This window comes from Sus scrofa, chromosome 8 (assembly GCF_054392235.1).
Source record: "Sus scrofa isolate SSC_HxYL_T2T_F1_AM1 chromosome 8, Sscrofa_HxYL_maternal_Yorkshire_Landrace_v2.0, whole genome shotgun sequence".
Classification (NCBI taxonomy): domain Eukaryota; kingdom Metazoa; phylum Chordata; class Mammalia; order Artiodactyla; family Suidae; genus Sus; species Sus scrofa.
Genome location: NC_139390.1, coordinates 62,367,993 through 62,391,022, shown reverse-complemented (window position 1 = coordinate 62,391,022; position 23,030 = coordinate 62,367,993). Strand labels below are relative to the sequence as shown.

At 47.2% G+C, this 23,030-nt stretch overlaps 1 protein-coding gene across 1 annotated transcript; it reads left to right on the top strand.

Moving 5' to 3' along the window:
• Positions 1 to 10: 10 nt before the first annotated feature.
• Positions 11 to 1,217, top strand: LOC100626988 (nitric oxide-associated protein 1; the record flags this gene model as incomplete). The annotated part of the gene is given in 3 exon segments (XM_013978717.3): positions 11 to 272; positions 275 to 760; positions 763 to 1,217. Coding segments are annotated over 3 exon segments (1,131 nt in total), but the record flags the coding sequence as incomplete, so codon positions are not given.
• Positions 1,218 to 23,030: the final 21,813 nt, after the last annotated feature.

Sequence of the window (23,030 nt, the reverse complement as noted above, 5' to 3'; positions counted from 1 at the left end):
TGACCAATGACAACTCTCTGGTCGTCCCAGGCTTTTTCTCGTTTACCGCGCAGCTGGGGCCGCAGTGCGCGCGCGAAGGGGTGGTCCGCCCCTTGCCACCCTTGCTCCTAGGCTGCCGTGTGGCCTCCTGCAGGGAGCCTCTCCCACGGCCGCGCGCCTTTGGCTCCGGGACGCGCTCCTGGATAGGAGATGAGTGGTCAGCCTCTCATCCCAGCACTCGTGGGGCCTGGGCCGTGGGCGTCCTCCGTGCCAGACTGAGACTGGGGTCAGCGAAGAGAGGAGAGTTTTCTGTTCCCCAAGTACATCCCGGAGCCGGAGCCCGCACCGACCCGCCAAGACCAGCTACGAGAGGTGCAGCAGCGGCAAGAAGAGAACGAACGACAGATGCAGCAGCGGCGGGAGGAGCGGCGCCAGCAGAAGCTCCGGGCCGCTCGGCGGGTGCAGCGGGCGCAGCCGGTCGTGGGGCACCCGGACCCGACGGTGGCACCCAGCGGCCTGAACTGTTCGGGATGCGGGGCGGAGCTGTACCGCCAGGACCCCGGCGTGCCCGGCTACCTGCCCAGCGAGAAGTTCCTCCGCGCGGCGGCGCAGGCGAAGGGCGGGCTGGCGCGGACAGTGTGCCAGCGCTGCTGTCTGCTGGTGCACCACCGGCGCGCCCTGCGCTTGCGGCGGCTGGAGTCCGCGCTGGTGCTGTACAAGGTGGACCTGCTTGATCTGCCCGACGCCCTGCTGCCCAACGTGCCCGCGCTCGTGGGCCCCAAGCGCTGATCGTGCTGGGGAACAAGGTGGACCTGCTGCCCCAGGACGCCCCCGGATACCGGCAGCGCATCCGGGAGCGGCTGTGGGACGACTGCCCCCGCGTCGGTCTCCTGCCTCTTGGCTCCCGGAGGTCCCAACACCCCGGCCGGAAGCAGCCGCGGGACCGGGCGGATAAGGCGAACCACTCGGCCAGGTCCCGCGCGGTGCTTAAGGACGTGCGGCTCATCAGCGCCAAGACTGGCTATGGAGTCAAAAAGTTGATCTCCGCGCTCCAGCGCTCCTGGCGCTACCGCGGCGACGTCTACCTGGTTGATGCCACAAACGCTGGCAAGTCCATTTTCTTCAGCATGTCCCAGCGTTTTTTGAGGGTTTTTTGGTTTGTTTAATTGTCTTGTAATGTGCTGGTTTAGCAGATTTTTCATTGTAGAATATAAGTTCCGTCTCTTTTTTAGGGCCGCACCCGCAGTATATGCAAGTTCCTAGGCGAGGGGTTGAATCGGAGCTGTAGCTCCGGGTCGCTCAGATCTGAGCCGCGTCTACACCACAGCTTTCGGCAACACCTATTCCTTAACCCACTGAGCAACGCCAGGGATTGAACCTGTTCTCGTGGATGCTAGTTAGATTCGTTAACTGCTGAGCCAGGACAGGAACTCTTTCTGTCTCAAGGTAAACCAGTTAGCTTGGTTTACAATTGTGGCTTCCCACTTCCTGCCCGTGCACATCACTTCCTTGGACAAGGCAGATATGTGTATCAGAAGCATGTGGGTCACACCTTACTCAAGGTGAGGGGACAGGCTTTCATGGTTGCACAGTCAGCTTAACACGCCCTGCAACAGTCCCACAGCCCTGAAAGCTTTGGTAGGACAGACCCATCCTTGTCACACACAGTCAGCTGGCTCTCCCCTGACCTATTCTTGAGTATTGTAGCTTTAAAGGGAGGTGGGCTCTTTTTTGTTGGCCATGCCCTCAGCATTCAAAAGTTCCCCTGCCAAGGATGTAACACACACAACAGCCGTGAGAACCCCAGCTCCTTAACCCAGCAAGCCACCAGGGAACACTGGGCTCTCAGAAGAAGTTGGGTAGAACGGATCCTAGAGTAGTGACAGAGCTGGGTTTTCTCTAGGTGACACCGCCCAGTACAGTAGCCACATGTGGCTATTTAAATAAGTTAATTAAAAGTAAATTCACTCTAAAATTGAGTTCTTCACTAGCACTGGCCACTTTTCAACTGCCTGGCGGTCACATGACTACAGGAAGTTGAACTGGATAGTGTGAGTGAGGGGAAGTTACATATTCTCCCTGGCCTCTAGCAGGTAGAGACCAGAGATGAAGCTAAGTGTCCCGCAGCGCCCAGGGCATTCCCTCACAACAAAGAATCTTCTGGTCCAAAAGGTCAGTGGCGCCGAAGTTGAGAAGCCCTTTTCTGGGTGGAGAAGCTCCAGGTTCTTAATCCCAGCATCCCTGGCACTTACACGTGGTCCCCCTCCTCACTCCTGCTCTGCTTTCCAGGAGTGTGGGGAAAATCTTACCTTGTAATTTATTTAGATGCTATTCCACCTGGTGATCTCGGGTGTGGGGACCACACTGCAACATCCGTATTTGTGTCCTCAATGCTCAACACGGAGACATCTGTTAATAAACACATAGGTTATGAGCCAGTTCCTGCCTAGTCGTGGAAACGCCTGTGAACAGAGAAGCTGAGTCTTACTGTTTTATACATGCACCCTTGAGCTGTAACGAGGCAGGGGTTAATCTCTGTCTAGCCAGGCCTGCTCGAATGAGGTGTTTAGAAGGATGTTACCTTAACTGCCCGTGTTATGGTGTGTAAGGCTTGAGGGAGGGCTGTACACAACAGTGTAAGTTAATGAAACAAGAGGCTGGTGTCTGGACGGTACCACCAGACAGATGCCCACATGAGGCCCTTGACCCTAGAATCTGTAGGCTTTGCCCCTTCAGAGAGCTCCTGGGCTTGTCATATGACCGAGACGTGACTTGGAGTTTTTCAACAGTTGCCTTTAAAAGGATATTTATTTAATTATTTCCTTTGGTCTTTTTAGGGCTGTACCTGTGGCACGTGTAGGTTCCTAGGCTATGGGGTTGAACCAAGCTATAGATGCCGGCCTATACCACAGCCACAGCAACTCAGATTCAAGCCGCATCTGCGACCTACACCACAGCTCACACAATGCCAGATCCTTAACCCACTGAGTGAGGCCAGGGATCGATCCCTCGTCCTCATGGATGCTAGTCAGATTTGTTTACGCTGCGCCACAATGGGAACTCCAGGATTTTATTCTTGATCATCTGTACAGAATTACCTGTCAGTGCCTTACTTAGCATTGGAGTTGTCAGGGGTTTACTGGGAGCTTCCAGATATCTGCATTTCCTCCCCATGGAAGGTTCCAGTGGGCAGAGAAGAAAGAATGGCAGGCTCTCCTCCTCTTGTTGCTGAGGACATCACCCTGGACAAGGGACTGGGCGAATCGGAAGCTGTGGCTGACATCAAGTTCTCCTTGGCAGGTAACTGACTGACACCAGCACTACTTCCCAGGTAAAGGGAAGTGGCCTCATGGCTTTTAGTATTTTTGCTACAGCTGTGCCTTCACTGACATAAGCTGAGTATTTTAGGGAATATATACTTGGTTATTCATAAGGTAAAACCTACCCTGATAATAAATGTGTACCTTCACACAAATGCACTGTATGCCCTTTTAAGAACAGAGTGAAAGACCCCAGTAGCCCCCCTTGAGTCTCCACTGGAGCTGTGGCTGCTGTTTGTAATAAACACTTGCTAACACCTTGTGTTCTGTCCTGTGCCTGTGTAGGTTGGGTTTCAGTAATGCCACAGTTTAAGGACAGACTGCACCACCGAGGCCATATGCCTCAAGGAACTTTTCTTACGTTCTGGCTCCCACTCTTGCCCCACCTAGTTAACATCAAAGGACCGCAAATCCAGAGAAGCGTTGCCTGTCAAACCAAGAAGCCTTCTCCTCTTGTGTCCAATGTGCAGAAAAAGAGATAAACGTCCAGACTTATCTGTTCACACTGAAGAGTAACTCTACACAACCTACAGTGTACACTGCATTGTAGTAAATGTCACTAGATGAAGCCCCTCCCACTCCCACCCTTTTCAGACTACCAAGGACTGAGCCCCTTTTTAACACGTTGAGTTTGCAAGCTCAAGTGATTTTTGATTGGGTGTGTATCTAATGCAGATACACCTAAAAATGAGTGCTGCTCGACTCAGGTCTTCCCATTACATTTTTTGAGACCAGGTGGCATTTGTTGAGGGAGCAACTTAACAGTTGGCATATGAACAAATGGCAGAAAATCAGTTTCTCCCAAAGACATTGGCTTAAAGGAGATGGAAATGAGAAGGTGGCTCTGCTCTGTGTAGTCATCCAAGGACCCACCTGGGGAACGCACCCCAGCTTCCTTCTCTAGATTGAAGGATGCTCGAGTTGTCCTTTCCCAGCATCAGGGAGAACGTCCCCACGGAGGAGGAGGAAGAGCTGGAAGCAGTACACATCACAGCATCTGTAGGTCAGCAGTGACATGGCCATGCCCCACAGGGAAGCTGGGGGTCCAGAGGGCAATGGGGTCTGTGGGGTTTTATTACTTAAGGGCAGAATGGACACTGGGAAACAAGTAGTTCTTACATAACCCTAAAGTGCATGAAAACTCAGAAAAGGGCTCACAGACTTAGTCTAGTCTGCAAAGATCAGAGCACTTCAAGTGTTTTATCAGCACCTGCCATGAACGCTGTGTGGGGCTCAATCAGTCAGCAGTCTTACCATCATGTGTCTCAAGCCAAGTGAGAAGCACTAGAGCTGTGGACGCTGTATGAGGCTCCATCGGTCAGCAGTCTTACTATAAGGTGTTCCGAGATGAGTGAGCACTTGAGTTGTGGACAGTGAACCCCTGGGGAGTCATGTCCTGGGTCCCAGAGTTGAGATGAAGGCTCGTGGAGAAAGCTGGCCTCAAACATCCAGTAGCCTTCTGTGGACTCTGGTTCGGCATGAACCTACCTGTCCTGGGTTCACTGTCAGCATGACACTCTAGCCCTTTCTCACTGGTGGGTCGTCGTGGGATAAATGGTTAGTATTTTAAGAGGCAACCTGTAAAGCTTTGTGGGTCTCAGCTGCATTGTGTTTCAGAGTGGATGTTTGGTTGGCATCTACAGGAAGGTAGTCCTTTTTTTGGAGAGAATAAAATACCATTAATTTTAACAACTTAAAGTCGTGACCGTTATTTTTCTATCTGTTGTTCCTAGTTTGAAGGTTAGGCCTGAATCTTTACATGACATGAAGGAAATAGGGTAAACTGACCTTGGAGAACTACAGAACCCCAAAGCTGGTGCTGTTTTTACCCTGATAACTTACAATGTAGGAAGCAGGACGTTCCTCCCTCTTCTTGTCTCTAGGCTCTTAGACCTCAACTAGCAAAGATGCAGTGTTTAAGCTTTCACCAATTTATATTTTCAGGTTTCTCTAAGCTCCAAACTCAATGGTTATGTTTTGACTGAGGTTGTTCTAAAAATGTTCCAAGGGGAGTTCCCATCATGGCACAGCAGAAAAGAATCCAACTAGGAACCATGAGGTTGCAGGTTCAATCCTTGGCCTCACTCAATGGGTTAAGTATCTGGCATTGCTGTGAGCTGTGGTGTAGGTTGCGGACGTGGCTCGGTTCTGGCATTGTGGCTCTGGCGTGGGCCGGCAGCTACAGCTCTGGTTGGACCCCTGGCCTGGGAGCCTCCATATACCGTGGGTTTGGCCCTAAAAAGACAAAAGACACTAAAAAATTAAAAAATATATATATGTTCCAAGGTACCTTGCTAGGCTAGTTGCAGACAGTGCAGTTTACTAAGTTGACGTTTCCCTGTTGTATTAGTTAATCTGTTTGGGTCTTTGTTTTCACATCTCTGAAATGAGGGACTGACACTAGATACTCCTCAGTCCTAACTTTTTATGATTCTCAGCAAAAACAAGCAGGAGAGCCGGGAAAGTGTGGTGACCATACCTCAGACCAAAAAGGCCCCCGAACCCCTGGCCTGGGAAACTCCATATGCCACAGGTGCAGCCCTGAGAAACTACAACAAAAAGGCCCCCGAGCATCAACAGCAGAGAACTTCTGCTGGGATCTGCTGTTAACTTACACCACATCCTGCAAGCCTAATGCAACCCAGCATCCCTGCTGGTGCATCCAGAGGTCCACGGGGGATTTTCTAGAAGAAAGCTCTCTTACTGTGTTGGTTTCTGAGCTAAGTCAGCTTATTAATACTAATCCATTGACCCAAGTATGAAGACTGCCCTTTCGTCACCATCATTTACACGGTGGCAGCATGCAGGAGTTAGTACAGAGAAATTGTGGCACAGCCAGCACAGCCCCCTCACCTCCATAGAACAGAGGTTGTTTGGAGGGGCTAGAGAATGACTAGACCAGTTCCTTTCATTAGCTCTGCAGCCTTACTGTGTTCAGCATGTCACCCCTTTCGTATTCATGGCACTTTTTTTTTTTTTGTCTTTTTGTCTTTAGGGCCACACCTGCAGCATATCTAGGCTAGGGGTCGAATCGGAGCTACATCTGCCAGCCTACATCACAGCTCGAGGCAACGCCAGATCCTTAACCCACTGAGCGAGGACAGGGATCGAACCTGCGTCCTCAAGGATGCTAGTCGGGTTCGTTAATTGCTGAGCCACGATGGGAACTCCCCATGGCATTTTATTGATTGACTGATTGATTTTTTTTTTTCTTTTGCCTTTTCTAGGGCTGCTCCAGCGGCATATGGAGTTCCCAGGCTAGGGGTCTAATCGGAGCTGTAGCCACCGGCCTACACCAGAGCCACAGCAACTCGGGATCCGAGCTGTGTCTGCAACCTACACCACAGCTCACGGCAACGCTGGATCATTAATCCACTGAGAAAGGCCAGGGATGGAACCTGCAACCTCATAGTTCCTTGTTGGATTCGTTAACCACTGCGCCCCGACGGGAACTCCCCATGGCATTTTATAAAGAAGTAAAATGTATGATATGACTTTTTGACTTCTATGTGACATTAAATGCAGCTTTATTTTTTTAAAGTCCCTTCGTATTGTTCCTCCCCACTTAAACAGCAGCAGTTTCTTCAAAGTTACTGAGACGAAGTGCAGTGTAACCTGCTCTGTATGTCCCATCATCATGAACAGCAAGCCAGCCAGTCATTAGGGCCTCACTATGGAGCTCCCCTGCGTCTCAACTGCTTTAAGATACTTCCCATGCCAGGCAAGGAGTTGATGTGTTCGCATGTGCCTGAGTTGCTTGATCTGACACTTCCTGCAAAATGGAGCTCAAGGCTGGTTTCCTGCAGATGACAAACCTGGAGCTCCTGCTGTGCCAGGCCCGGCAGACTGCTGGTTCCTCACCGAGAGGGTACCCAGCACTCGGCCAGCCTCTGGTCCCCCCGCCTCATCTCCCCTCCCCAGGGGCTCTGTCTGGTGAAGCAAGAGCATCATTTCATTCTTTCTCAGGTGTTCCCTTTTCTCTTGGCTGCTCTCCTTACAGGGGTGTCCACCCTTGACCTGCAAGAGTAATGCTTACACAGTAGACACCAGACTTCAGATTTACATGACTCCAACAGGCAGCATTCTGCCTGCTCCTACTGTCTCTGTCATGTCGTCCACCCCACAGACACCCTGAAAGGGCTGCGATGGCTTGAGATTAACAGTTGAGCATCATAGAGGAACAATGCCTCATGCATACCCTTCAGGGCAGAGAGCATCTATATTTCCTTATTTGGTACAGGACTTTCATGATCTGAACATTCCTGAGCATATGTACAGCATCCTTAAATCATCCGAGGCTTTGCGCCTCGAGCTCCTGTTTTTCAGAAGCTTCCTTTTTCTCTCAGAGTCTACCCTCTGAGTAATAAACCTAGTGGAAGTATTTCTTTGGTCAATATTCTCACTAGGAGGTTAACAGGTATGATGCTTTATCATAGACACTTCCAGTACTTCTGCCAGAAACTAGGAAATCTGAGAAAACAGGCCACACACTCAAAAAGAAATACACACATGTGCTAGAGAACACATCATCAGGTTATCCTGGACATGAGAGACTGCCAAGACCCTAGCTTTCCAGTAAGTCCCTGGAAAATAGCTGGCAATCAGTACATGAATGAATGAAAGAGATCAAGAGGAATTTATGGTTTAGGGTTGGTTTCTGCCTCCACTGAAAATAGCATGATAGACTAAATTTGCTTGGTAGCACTGCCTTTTCTAGGGTTTCTCCCTGTCCTGCCTAAAGGCAGTACTGCAGGGCCTTGCTCGTTCAGACTATCAGTAGCTTCGATGATCATATGACAACCCAGAGAGTTTATTTTTATTCCTTTACAGTCTTTTTTGTTTGGGTATTTTTTGGCCATGCCTGTGGCATATAGAAGTTCCCAGGCCAGGGATGGAACCCACACCACAGCAGTGACCCAAGCTGCTGCAGTGATGATACCAGATCCTTAACCCAATGTACTACAAGGGAACTCCCTTTATATTCTTATAATAATAATGATAATACAGCTAACTCTTTTTTTTTTTTTTTTTTTTTTTTGTCTTTTTGCCTTTTCTAGGGCCGTACCTGCGGCATGTGGAGGTTCCCAGGCTAGGGGTCTAATTGGAGCTAGAGCTGCCAGCCTACACCACAGCCACAGCAATGTCAGATCTGAGCCGAATCTGCATCCTACACCACAGTTCACGGCAATGCCGGATCCTTAATGCACTGAGCAAGGCCAGGGATGGAACCTGCAACCTCACGGTTCCCAGTCAGATTTGTTAACTACTTTGCCACGACGGGAACTCCAACAGCTAACCCTTATTTAGCACATACAATGAGCCTGGCACTTTTAAGCATTGCATGTTATAACTGAATCCTTACAACAACCCCATGCAGGAGGTATTGTTATTACCTGCATTTAGAAATGAGGGAGTTCCCGTTGTGGCGCAGTGGTTAACGAATCCGACTAGGAACCATGAGGTCCCTGCCCTTGCTCAGTGGGTTAACCATCCGGCGTTGCCGTGAGCTGTGGTGTAGGTTGCAGACACGGCTCAGATCCCGCGTTGCTGTGGCTCTGGCGTAGGCTGGTGGCTACGGCTCCAATTCAGCCCCTAGCCTGGGAACCTCCATATGCCGTGGGAGCGGCCCAAGAAATAGCAACAACAACAACAACAACAACAACAAAAAGACAAAAAAGACCAAAAAAAAAAAAAAATGAGGCAGCAAAGACACAAGTAATTTGCCCAGGGTCACAAAATTAAGAAGTGTGATTCAAACAAACCCAAGCAGTCTAGCTGAAGCCCCCTGTGGGTTTAATTATATAGTAAAGCTTGTTTTTTCCTTTCCATATTCTGTTCCATGAATTCTAACATACGTATAGGTCTGTTTAACAACCACCATAATCAGGATGCAAAACAGATCCACTAGCACCCAGGTTTTCACCACCACCCAGTTCCTCCTCTATAGACTAGAATCTATCTCAGGTCTCATAGGCAACAACTTTTCACCGTGGGAGGAAGAACACGTTATCTCAGAAAAGCAAAGCAACGAACAGGGTTCCCTGGTGGCACAGCAGGTTAAGGATCCAGCGTTGCCACTGCTATGGCTTGGATTCCATCCCTGGCCCAGGAACTTGCACATGAAAAGCCACCCACTTTGAAGGCCTTCAATGGGAAACACACCGTTTCCTTGGAAGCCCCGTGCTCCTGTCACCGAGTTCCTCTGAGTCCTTGCATCCACGAGGCCAGCCTGGGCACACTGCTCAGAGCCAGGGCGTGTGTAGATCTGAGAAGGGCTGCACCCTTGCCGTCCTCTGTCAGCAGTGCTGTCCAAGCTTGAACACGTGTACCAGCCTGGTTCCCAGGCTGTCTGGCCACCGCAGGTGGCTTTAAACCGAAAGTGCTCTCAGGGCTGGCTGGGAAGCTTTGCACGCTGCTTGGGAGCTTTGCCAAGTACCACGGACAGATCACATCGCGAGTAGAGATCCCGCCCCACAATTCTGATTAAGAAAAAAGGAAATTACATGCACAGGAAATTTGGAATGCAAACATCCAAAGAGCTATACTGCTAAACTATCCTAAAAAAGAAGCTATGGTTTTAAATTCTGCTGCTGGAGTTCCCATTGTGGCTCCATGGTAACAAACCCAACTAGTGTCCATGAGGATGGGTTTAATCCCTGGCCTGCTCAGTGGGTTAAGGATCCAGTGTTGCAGTGAGCTGTGGTGTAACTTGCAGATGTGTTTCAGATCCCGTGCTGCTGTGGCTGTGGTGTAGGCTGGGGGCTGTAGCTCCGATTTGACCCCTGGCCTGGGAACTTCCATATGCCATGGGTGCAGCTCTAAATAGACCAAAAAACAAACAAACAAACAAAACCCAAAAAACAACAACAACAACAAAAAAACCATTCTGGTCTTATTAGTGACATAGTACTAGCTGGTCTGTATTTATTCACAGATTGAATAGCCTCGAAAGTCAAATCCATTTGCTCAGTGGCCTTGCCTTTTCTCCTGCACGGCACTCACCCTGCTTTCTGGTCCTCTTCCCATCTTATTTTCACTAAAAGGGTAGTTGCCCAACTGAAAAGCTTTCCGTTATCTCCAGTTTTTCTCAACATCTCGAATCTGGCCTAAAGAGACTCATCGTTTTCCATCATTCAATGTTAATTTTAGGGTGAAATATTCAACAGGAACAAAAATTAGAGAAATAGTGACTACTTTCTCTTAAATAATGGATAAAAGATATATCTTTTATTGAAACATTTTTGTTTTTATTATTTTATTTTTTTATTTGTTTGTCTTTTTGCCTTTTCTAGGGCTGCTTCCTGAGGCACTTGGAGGTTCCCAGGCTAGGGGTCAAATCGGAGCTGTAGCTGCCAGCCTACGCCAGAGCCACAGCAACGCAGGATCTGAGCCGCGTCTTTGACCTACACCACAGCTCACGGCAACGCTGGATCCTTAACCCACTGAGCAAGGCCGGGAATCGAACCCGAAACCTCATGGTTTCTAGTCGGATTCATTAAACACTGCACCACGACAGGAACTCCTATTGAAACATTTTTTAAGAAAAATTTTTTTTCATTGGACAAATAAGGCTAGGTCCTAAGTTCTGAGGCTGTGCTGAAGTTTTATAACTTGGATGAGACTGTTCAATAAAGGGAAACAGTGCATAACCACCCAGGTACCCACTGACCCCCAGCCCCAATTCATATGGCCTCAGTTACTTCTAGGTACAGTTTCTCATTTGTCAACTGGAAATGCTTCTTTCTTAACTGGATTGAGGGCACAGTCAGGTTTTTGTCCACATCTATTGCTGAGTAACTAACCAACCCAAAACTGACTGACTTGGAACATGCTAGTATTTGCTGATTCTTCAGTTTGGCAGTTTAATCTGGGCTCAGCTCAGTTCTGCTCTTTGGGGACAAGCATTTGCAGACTTCACTCTGGGTCAAGACTGGCTGTGACAGCTGGGAAACCCGGGCCTATTTTCAGGGATCACTCTCTCTACCTAGGATCTCATCCTGCAGGGGCCCAGGGCAAGCTTATTCCCAAGGTGACCTTGTACAGAAGGAACATGACAGTAGCTGTAAGGCCTCTGGAGGGTGAGGCTCAGAAACCAGGCATGTCACTCTGCTGCTTTCCGCTGGTCAAAGCAAGGGGCAGTGGCAGCACAGAGTGATTAGAAGGGCTGCAAAGACTCTGGCCACTTCTATCCAGCACAAGTTCAGCATATTCATCGCCTTGAGGAAAATGTGTAACAGGCTATGCGCTCTGACCTACTGACCTACGTGAGATGAGACTTCCCTGTAATCTTATCAAATGGGAAATTTGATGCTGACAAACTCGCCTCAGGAGTCAGATACATGGAGCAGCTTGTGACTGAGGACAGGAAGGAACAGGAAGCTGTGGAACTTTGATTTCATCATTAATCTCCCAGTGATAGTTTTTTTGTTTTTTTGTATTTTTGGCTGCACCCACGACGTAGGAAGTTCCTGGGCCAGTAACTGAATCTGAGCCCCAGCTGTGACCTGTGCCACAGCTGGGGCAGGGCTGGGTCTTTTAACCCACTGCACTGGGCGGGGAAGGAAACTGTGCCTCCCTGAAGTCAGGTTTTTAACCCACTGCGCTGTGGCTGAAACTCCAAAATAGTTTATTTTTAACTGTGCATGTATTATTTTCATAAATTTAAAATGAAAAAAAAAATCCATTCAGGTGCAAAGCTAGGTTGTCTCCACTCTCATCCAGATCCCTCCACCCTCATGGAGCACTTATACCAGCAGGAAGCTCAACCAGGGAGTTCCCACTGTGGCTCAGCGGTAACAAACCTGACTAGTATCCATGAGGATGCAGGTTCGATCCCTGGCCTCGCTCAGCGGGTTAAGGATTCATCCAGCATTGCCGTGGCTCAAATTTGATCCCTAGCCTGGGAAGTTCCATACGCTGCAGGTACGGCCCTGAAATGCAAAATAATAAAAAGAAAAAGAAAGCTCAGTCAGAAGTCACTATGTGCATCATCTGTGTGTCAGGGGAGGGAATGAGAATGATGACTCATAGGACCTTCGTATTTCAAAATCCCATCCTATTCCCCTGCATGAAGGGGAAAGGAGGATTTAGGCAGGATCCCAGCTGAGAGTTTGAGGCTCTGGAAACTCTTTCTTTTCATGGCTATAAATCAGGGGGAGGCGTGCAGCAACATGGGATGGGAGGTCATCTCAGAGCCCCTCTCTCTCCATCAGGCACCTACCAGCATTTCGCCATTTCTGGTGCTGAACAAGCAGGTGGGAACCCGTACGGGGACGTCACTTGCTCTCAGCACTCTCTGCGGGCGAGTGTGAAAGGCCTGCTGCTCCCTTCAGGCTCAGGAGATCAGGGGACAGGCACTTGCTGCCGAGTGTCTGCAACCCAAGGGACATTCTAATAAGTGGGCCAGGTGGGACAAGTATTAGGGCCGACAAAACAGCAGGCTCACAGGGCCTGAGAACCAGGCATGCTTCAAAATAAATCCAGTTCTTACCTTCCAATCAGGACATGTTCTTCTGCTTTCAAATAGCTGCCCACATAATGTATTAGTGGCTTATCTAAAAATGCCAGCTCCTGCCATCTCAGAGGTGGCATGAGTGGAATCACAGAACAAATGTTTTACACTAGATTTCATCTCAGAAAGGTGAGGTTAATCTAACCACTGCTAGCACACTTCTTACGGTTTTTAATAAATACAAACCGTTTTGTGTTTTTGTTTTTTGGCTTTTGTCTTTTTAGGCCACACCCATGGCATATGGAGGTTCCCAGGCTAGAAGTCGAATCGGAGCTGTAGCCACTGGGCTACACCACAGCCACAGCCACAGCAGATCCCAGCCATGTCTGAGACCTACTCCACAGCTCACGGCAACACCGGATCCTTAACCCACTGAGTGAGGCCAGGGATCGAACCTGTGTCCTCATGGATGCTAGTCAGATTTGTTTCCACTGAGCCAAGACAGGAACTCCCCAAACCAGTTAGATGTTATGGTATAAATACAAACTGGTTAGATGTTATGGTAAAGGAATCCCTTTCACCACCGCTCCTAAAGTAAAGTGGGAAGAACAACCTACTTCTTAGGGCTGTTGCGAGAGGCTTGAGGTTAACGGGATGTGCTCAGAAGAGGGCATGGTGCTTAGGAAAGGATGGCGCCCCCATGCTGACGTGAGATCTGCAATTCCAGGCAAAGTATTTTCCCATTTTTTCTGGGTGTCTCCTGTGGGTCATGAATACGGCCTGCCTACTTGTATATGACATTAGTCATCTCCTTCCTCTCCAACAACAGCTCCCTGCTCACAGGTCCCAGAGCAGAAACATGCAAGCCTCCCCATTCCACGGCTGCCTCTTCCGAACTGCAGAGACATCACACCCACTCATGTCCCTTCCAAAGGGGCTCTCCCGGCCCTTCCAACACACTCCTGCCTGTTTCTGCCCTCACCTTGCTCTCTGGCCACTGGGTACAGCTGTCACTATAGCCACTTGTGCCCCGTGAACACAAGGTTTCACGCTAAGAGAAAACTTACTCTCACCATCTGTGAGAGGTGCTGTATCTCATCAGAAAAGCTTTTGTTCTTCCGTGCAGATAAACTCCTGCTGGATCCCCACACTGGTCCACTAGACATGGCCAAATTATAGCAACCACTGGAGCCCAGGCTCAAGCAGGGACCTCGTCTCATTAAACTACAATCCCTTAGTAGATCATCATATGGATAATTCACTCCCCGGGTATTATTAGCTGAGTACCAAGGTTCTCCTCCCTGACCACATCAATGTGGAATGTTCAATGAGCATGTTATTCACTCTGTTATTTTAAGCAACACTAAATTAAATATCCATCTTCTGGGTTAAAAAAAAAAACAAAACTTAATGGCGTTCTCGTCATGGCACAGCAGAAACGAATCTGATTAGGAACCATGAGGTTTCAGGTTTGATCCCTGGCTTGCTCAGTGGGTTGAGGATCCGACATCGCTGTGAGCTGTGGTGTTGGTCGCACACTTGGCTTAGATCCGGCGTTGCTGTGCCTGTGGTGAAGGCCATCAGCTGTATCTCCAATTCAGCCCCTAGCCTGGGAACCTCCATAGGCTGTGGGTGTAGCACTAAAAAAAAAAAAAAAGAAAGAAAGAAAAATGGAGTTCCCGTGGTGGCGCAGCAGAAACGAATCTAACTAGGAACCATGAGGTTTCAGGTTCGATCCCTGGCTTGCTCAGTGGGTTGAGAATCCGGCATTGCCGTGAGCTGTGGTGTAGGTCACAGATTCGGCTCGGATCTGACATTGCTACGGCTGTGGTGTAGGCTGGAAGCTCTAGCTCCAATTAGACCCCTAGCCTGGGAACCTCCACATGCCGCAGGTGCGGCCCTAAAAAAAGACAAAAAACAAAGAACTCAAAGCATAAACATAATTTGTGAGTTTCTAAGACTCTATGGATCCCCTCAAACACTCCACACAGTATTCACTCTCAAAGTACTTCCGGGAGTTCCCGTTGTGGCTCAGTGGTTAATGAATCTGACTAGGAACCACGAGGTTTTAGGTTCGATCCCTGGCCTTGATCAGTGGGTTAAGGCTCTGGCGTTGCCGTGAGCTTCGGTGTAGGTCACACACGAGTCTTAGATCCTGAGTTGCTGTGGCTGTGGCATAGGCCGTCAGCTGTAGCTCAGATTAGACCCCTAGCCAGGGAACCTCCACATGCCACGGGTGTGGCCCTAGAAAAAAAGACAAAAAAGACAAAACAAGACAGAAGTACTTCTAGACGGTTAACAAATTTTGGCAATAATTAGTGATTAAACCATATTATGAAACATTACACAATAGTTGTAAAGAATAAGGACGATCTTTAACTACTGACGAGGATCTCTAAATTCTTTTTTGTCTTTTGTCTTTTTTGTCTTTTGTCTTTTTGTTGTTGCTATTTCTTGGGCCGCTCCCGCGGCATATGGAGGTTCCCAGGCTAGGGGTTAAACCGGAGCTGTAGCCACTGGCCTACGCCAGAGCCACAGCAACGCGGGATCCGAGCCGCGTCTGCAACCTACACCACAGCTCACGGCAACGCCGGATCGTCAACCCACTGAGCAGGGGCAGGGATCGAACCCGCAACCTCATGGTTCCTAGTCGGATTCGTTAACCACTGCGCCACGACAGGAACTCCAGGATCTCTAAATTCTAATCATTACAGAATAATCTAATTATGTAAAAAGCAAAGAAATCAAGCATTTCTTTTTTTTTTTTTTTTGTCTTTTGTTGTTGTTGTTGCTATTTCTTGGGCCGCTCCCGCAGCATATGGAGGTTCCCAGGCTAGGGGTTGAATCGGAGCTGTAGCCACCGGCCTACGCCACAGCCACAGCAACACAGGATCCGAGCCGCATCTGCACCCTACACCACAGCTCACGGCAACGCCGGATCCTTAACCCACTGAGCAAGGGCAGGGATCGAACCCGCAACCTCATGGTTCCTAGTCGGATTCGTTAACCACTGTGCCACGATGGGAACTCCCGAAATCAAGCATTTCAACATGCATATACATATGGAGGTAAAAAGTTAACAGCAAACCATTAACTGTAGTTAATTCCAGAGAGGAAACATGAGAAGTAAGAAGGTTAGAAGAGAGCTAGCCAAGATGGATTTTAACTTGTTTGAATCTTGAGTATGTAGTTGTGCTTGCATTATGTGATTTTTCAAAATAGAGCACATCGAAAAAGAAATGAAACGTGGTATTTTTAAATCAATAAAAGAATTAAGACATCCCTCTAAAACTGCCTTCTAGAGGAAGAAATCTCAACCACTGGCAAATTTCTATTTGCAGTTTACCCCTTAAGAGAGTCTGTCAAGCTTTCAGTTTTATTCATACTATTATGACTTAAGCACAGAGAAGTGTGCTATTTCTGAGTTTCACTCTTTCAGGGTAATAGTCCAACTGAAACAGCCTCATTTAGGGAGCTTAGAATGGTGTCCCCACCCCCACTGCTGGACTGGAGTGAAGTAACTCAGACAACCCAGGTCCATGGGGAAAAAGGGAGAGCTGTTCTTGATAGAGAACACCAGTTACCACAAAAGACAGAGTATTCAGAGTTCCCCTTGAAATGCAGTGGGAATGAATCTGACTAGGAGCCATGAAGACACAGGTCCGATCCCTGGCCTCGCTCAGTGGGTTAAGGATTTGGCATCACTAATGAGCTGTGGTGGTGGTCAAAGATGCAGCTCAGATCTGGCTGTTGCTGTGGCTGTGGTATAGGCCAGCGGATACAGTTCCGATTTGACCCCTAGCCTGGGAACCTCCATGTGCTGTGGGTGAGGCCCTAAAAAGACAAAAAGAAAAAACAATAAGATATAGAATTGATGCAAGCAAAAATCAATACATGCTAAAATCACTGGGTGTATTGAGGAGCAAGATAGTTTCACTATACTATCCCCAAAAATATAAATAACAAAGGGACAAAACAACTTTGCAGGAGTTCCTGTCATGGCTCAGTGGTTAAAGAATCCAACTAGAAACCATGAGGTTGCAGGTTAGATCCCTGGCGTCACTCAGTGGGTTAAGGATCCAGCGTTGCCGTGAGCTGTGGTGTAGGTCACAGACACGGCTCAGATTCTGCATTGCTGTGGCGTAGGCCGGCGGCTACAGCTTCAATTTGATCCTTAGCCTAGGACTCTCCATATGCTGCAGGTACAGCTCTAGAAAAGGAAAAAAAAAAAACAAAAACAAAAACAAAAACAAAAAACAAAAAAAACCCAAAAAACTCTGCAGTAGAGAAATCTTAACCAAATAATGAAAATGATCACAACCAGTACTGGGATCACACGCCTTCTGACCTAATGCATGGGTACTTCATATTCCTATGCTTTGATGTGATGCACCAGTACTTAGTATTCCTGTACCTTCTGATGTAATGCACCTGTACTTAGTATTCCTGTCAAGATGCATAACCTTGAGAACTATGTGTAGTCACTTATGATGGAGCATGATAATGGGAGAAAAAAGAATGTATACATGTATGTGTAACTGGGTCACCATGATGTACAGTAGAAAAAAAACTGTACTGGGGAAACAACAATAAAAAAAATTTTAAAAAAGATGCATAACCTGAATTGAAGCATGAGGGAACAATGAGAATAAGCCCAATTAAGAATCGTTTTTGGTAGTTCCCATTGTGGTGCAGTGGTTAACAAATCCGACCAGGAACCATGAGGTTGCGGGTTCGATCCCTGCCCTTGCTCAGTGGGTTAACGATATGGCGTGGCTGTGAGCTGTGGTGTAGGTCACAGACACGGCTCGGATCTGGCGTTGCTGTGGCTGTGGTGTAGGCCGGCAGCTATAGCTCCGATTCAACCCCTAGCCTGGGAACCTCCATATGCCACGGGAACGGCCCAAGAAATGGCAAAAAGACAAAAAAAAAAAAAAAAAAAAAAAAGTAGTTTTTGGAGTTCGAGTTGTGGTGCAGCAGAAACGAATCCGACCAGGAACCTGAGGCTACAGGTTTGATCCCTGGCCTTGCTCAGTGGGTTAAGGATCTGGCATTGCTGTGAGCTGTGGTGTAGGGCACAGATACGGCTCAGATCTGGTGTTGCTGTGGCTGTGGCCAGCAGCTACAGCTCCAATCAATTTGACCCCTAGCCTGGGAACCTCCATATGCCTCGGTGCGGCCCTAGAAAAAAAAATACAAAAAAAAAAAAAAAATTCTTTAAACAGCTGGCACGAACCTTTCAAACTCTAATGTTGTAATGGACAAAAGCTAATGAATTGCTCCAAATTAAAGGAAACTGAAGAGATGTGACAACTAAATGCAATGAGTGATTAGGATCAGAGATATTGTTAAAGATTAGTATTAGGACATTTGGCACAATATGAACATAGATTGTCTATTAAAGATGACACCAATCTTCAAAGTCTTAAATCATTGTAGGGTGACTGTACAAGACACTGCCCTTATCCTTAAGAGATACAAACTCAAGTATTCAGAGAAGAAATATGCTTGCAATGTAATATTGGGGGTCTACCTCATGACACCTACATGACATAAAGCAAATGTGAGTGCTATGTCCCAACACAGATGCACAAGAATTCAAGTTACCTTTTTTTTTTTTTTTTTGCCATTTCTTGGGCGGATCCTGCGGCATATGGACGTTCCCAGACTAGGGGTCTAATTGGAGCTGTAGCCACCGGCCTATATTAGAGCCACAGCAACACAGGATCCAAGCCACGTCTGCAACCTACACCACAGCTCAAGGCAACGCCGGATCCTTAACCCACTGATCGGGGCCAGGGATCAATCCCGCAAACTCATGGTTCCTAGTTAGATTTGCTAACCACTGAGCCATGACGGAAACTCCCAAGTTACCATTTTTCCAATTGCTCTTCAAGTCTGAACCTTGCTCAAAAGAAATTTTTTTTTCTTTTCTTTTTTAGGGCCACACCCACAGCAAATGGAAGTTCCCAAGCTAGGGGTCAAATCAGAGCTACAGCTGCTGGCCTACACCACAGCCAAGCCGAGTCTATGACCTACACCACAGTTCATGGTGACGCTGGAGCCTTAATCCACTGAGGCCAGGGATTGAACCCATATTCTCATGAATACCAGTCGGATTCGTTTCCACTGAGCCAAGACAGGAACTCCTTTTTTTTTTTTTTTTTTTGGTCTTTTTAGGGCTACACTGGTGGCATATGGAAGTTCCCAGACTAGGCCTGCAGCTGCCAGCCTATACCACAGGTCATGGCAGTGCCAATCCTTAACCCATTGATCAAGGCCAGGGACTGAACCCACATACTTGTGGATACTAGTCAGGTTCTTAACTTGCTGAGCCACAACAGGAAATCTAAAACAAAATTTCACAGTAAAGTTTCTTTCTCAAGACCTGCTATTTCCTGCTACTTGGTGAATGAACTCTCCTGGCCTTCTTAATGCATCCAGTAAAATATCCTATTCTACAAACAGATTTCTGCATTATCAAAATCTTAAAATTATAGTAAAATTACCATTGTATATTAATTAGCTGAAATTAAGGAGGGACATATGACAATTTTTGGCCTGGACAATTAACAAACTATTTGCCTTTCTAAGGGCCAGAGATTGTTTTAGGTGCTTGAGACAAGGAGTGGACACAAAAGCATTCTGACTCTTATGAGATTACAATATACCTGAGACAAGCAGTGGACAAAGGCCTCTATCCTACTTTATCATTAAAATTCCATGCTTCTGCAAGACATATAATATAAGCAGGCGAATTATACAACTTAATCATTTCAAACAGAGGAAGCACTTTATATATTTAAAGATACTTACTTGGCTTTGTTAAATAGTGAAAGAAGGTCATAATACTAAAACTACATGTCACCCACAGGTTAAGTGCTTAATAAGCATTTAACACTCAAAGTCACTCTATGGATACAAGTATCAGAGGTCCCTATTTTCTGGATGAAGAAACAGATTTAATAGGTTAAAAATGACTGCCTGGAGTTCCCACTGTGATGCAATGGATCAGCGGTGTCTCTGTAGCACCAGTATGCAGGTTCCATCCCTAGCCTGGTGCAGCGGGTTAAAGGATCTGGGGTTGCCGCATGTGTGGCAAAGGTCACAACTATGGCTCAGATTTGGCCCATCCAAGAATTCCATATGTCCCAGGGTGGCCAAAAAAAAAGAGGAGTTCCTATTGTGGCTCAGCAAGTTCAGAACCTGATAACGAACCCAGCTAGTATCCATGAGGATGTGGGTTTGATCCCTGGCCTTGCTCAGTGGGTTAAGGATCCGGGTTTGCATGAACAATGGTGTAGGTCACAGATGCAGCCTGGATCCCGAGTTACCGCGGCTGTGGTATAGGCCAACAGCTGTAGGTCCAATTCAACCCCTAGCCTGGGAACTTCCATATATCATGGATGCAGCCCCAAAAAGCAGAAAAAGAAGAAAAAACACTCCCATACTGTTGGTGGGAAGGTAAATTGGTACAACCACTATGGAAAACAGTATGGAGGTTTCTCAGAAAACTAAACATAGAATTACCATGTGATCCAGCAGTCCTACTTCTGGGCATAAATCCAGACACAACTATAATTCAAAAAGATACGTGCTCCCCTATGTTCACTTCCACACTAATCACAATAGCCAAGACATGGAAACAACCTAAATGTCCATCCACAGATGAATGGATTAAGATGTGGTATATATATACAGAATCATCCATCAATTCACTACTAAATTTCATGTACATATACATACATGAATAATGCCCTCTGCAATAACATGGATGCTGTCATATAAAGTCAGAAAGACATAAAATACCATATGATATCACTTGTATGTGGAATATAAAATACAGCACACTAGGAGTTCCTGTCATGGCTCAGTGGAAATGAATCTGACTAGTATCCATGAGGAATTCCATATGCTGCAGGTGTGGCTATAAAAAAAGAAAAAAAATTTTTTTAAGTTCATTATTATTTTTTTGTAAATCAACTATACTTTAATAAAAAGTTAAAAAATAAAATGTACTTATTGATTTGATACATTGTTAAAGGAATCCTGATTTATATACACACACATATTTCAGTTAACAAGTTAGTCACTGTAGTAACTATGTTATAGTTTAATTTCAAATCTTATATTTTTTTATCTTATACATCTTTTTTTTTTAAAGTTCTTTAAACAGGCGATTTCCTAACACCAAAACGTCCCGATTACCAAATAGTAGCATACTGTTTTAGCACCTTCACCAACCTAGCTTTGTGAAGCTGAGGATGAGGGGCGCTCCTACTACTGTACCATTAAACTTGACCTATGAACTGGGCCCAGCCCTGAATGACACCATGGGGGGACTACAGGGATGGCCAAAGGGGAAGCATAAATGGATGACGTGTAGAAATCACGACAAGGAGAGCCTCTGAGAAAGGAGAAACACACTAGTAACCATTCTTTCATTCCTTAAAGGTGACAAATCAAGTCACACATCAGTAACATTTATATAGTCACGATAAATTCCCCATATTGTTCCTGTAGTGGTTCAGTGGGTTACAAACTCGACTAGTATCTATGAGGATGCAGGTTCAATCCCTGACCTCGATCAGTGGGTTAAGAATCTGGTGTTGCCATGAGCTGTGTGAACTTCCATATACCACGGGTGCTTTTTTAGGGCCACACCTGCGGCATATGGAGGTTCCCAGGCTAGGGGTCTAATCGGAGCTACAGCTGCCAGCCTACACCACAGCCACAGCAACATGGGGCCCAAGCCACATCTGCAACCTACACCACAGTTCATGGCAACGCCACATCCTTAACCTACTGAGCAAGGCCAGGGATCAAACCCAAAACCTCATGGTTCCTAGTGAGATTTGTTTGCACTATACCACAATGGGAACTTTGCCACGGGCACAGTCTTAAAAACCAAAACCAAACAAACAAAACTCCACCAAAACCCAAAAAACCACATGTCCTTGGTCAGGCAGAAACCGTTACCCTCCTTGTCACTGTTTCTGCCATATGCCACCAAGGCAAATGCTTGGAAACCCAATTTGCTTGTTCCCAACACGGAATCTTGCAAGAAGGGGAACAGGGTGAACTACCCACCAATTCAACATGGATCATCCTTCTTTCAGGCCACTCGCCAGGTACAGTAGGCCAGAAGGCAAGCCAGTTGTTGTGATGCTCTGCACAGCTGAAGAGCTTCCAACAAGTCCTCCCCTTTCCTCTCAAGTGCACAGACACAGGCAAGCCTTCTATATACAGCACAGCTGAACATCACTCAGAGGAAGGAGGACCTTCTGAGAATAGGGCTATTGCTTTTTCATATTCTTCTCAGGGTCCCATTAAACACAGTAAAAGCCTTAAAAGAGTGGCCTGGCCTTCAGAGAACATTCAATGTAACTCATGTTATTTTCTCTTCAATGCACCTTTTCCCAGTTTTGAGCCAAAATTTACTAATACCAGGCCAGCAAATGAGAAGTATTAAAACTGTTGAGGGGAGTTCCCGTCGTGGCGCAGTGGTTAACGAATCCGACTAGGAACCATGAGGTTGCGGGTTCGGTCCCTGCCCTTGCTCAGTGGGTTAAGGATCCGGCGCTGCCGTGAGCTGTGGTGTAGGTTGCAGATGCGGCTCGGATCCTGCGATGCTGTGTCTCTGGCGTAGGCCGGTGGCTACAGCTCCGATTCAACCCCTAGCCTGGGAACCTCCATATGCCGAGGGAGCGGCCCAAGAAATAGCAACAACAACAACAACAAAAAAGACAAAAAAAAAAAAAAAACAAAAAAAACTGTTGAGGCATTTCCGTCATGGCTCAGTGGTAACTAGCATCCATGAGGATGCAGGTTCGATCCCTGGCCTCGCTCAGTGGGTTAAGAATCCAGCTTTGCCGGGAGCTATGGTGTAGGTGGCAGACGCAGCTCAGTTTCTGAGTGACTATAGTGTAGGCTAGGGGCTACAGTTCCAATTAGACCCCTAGCCTGGGAACCTGCATATGCCGAGAGTATGGCCCGAAAAGAAAAATTCTTGAAGGGTTCTGCCGTTGGGAAGGAATTACTATGGAGAACCTGCTGTCAACTGTGTGTGGTTGTTTCTCGCCCAGCTCCACCTCCCAGAAGGCAGGTTACAGGACAGTCTCTGTGGGTTGTGACCCCAACAACAAAGACCTCTGCAACCTTCCCACCTAGCATGGGGGATCCAGGGTAAAAGATTTTGAAAATTATTCATACACTTGCAAATCCAGCCAAATCAATCTGACTTCTTAATATTTGATATATGCCAATAATAAGCAAAGGCA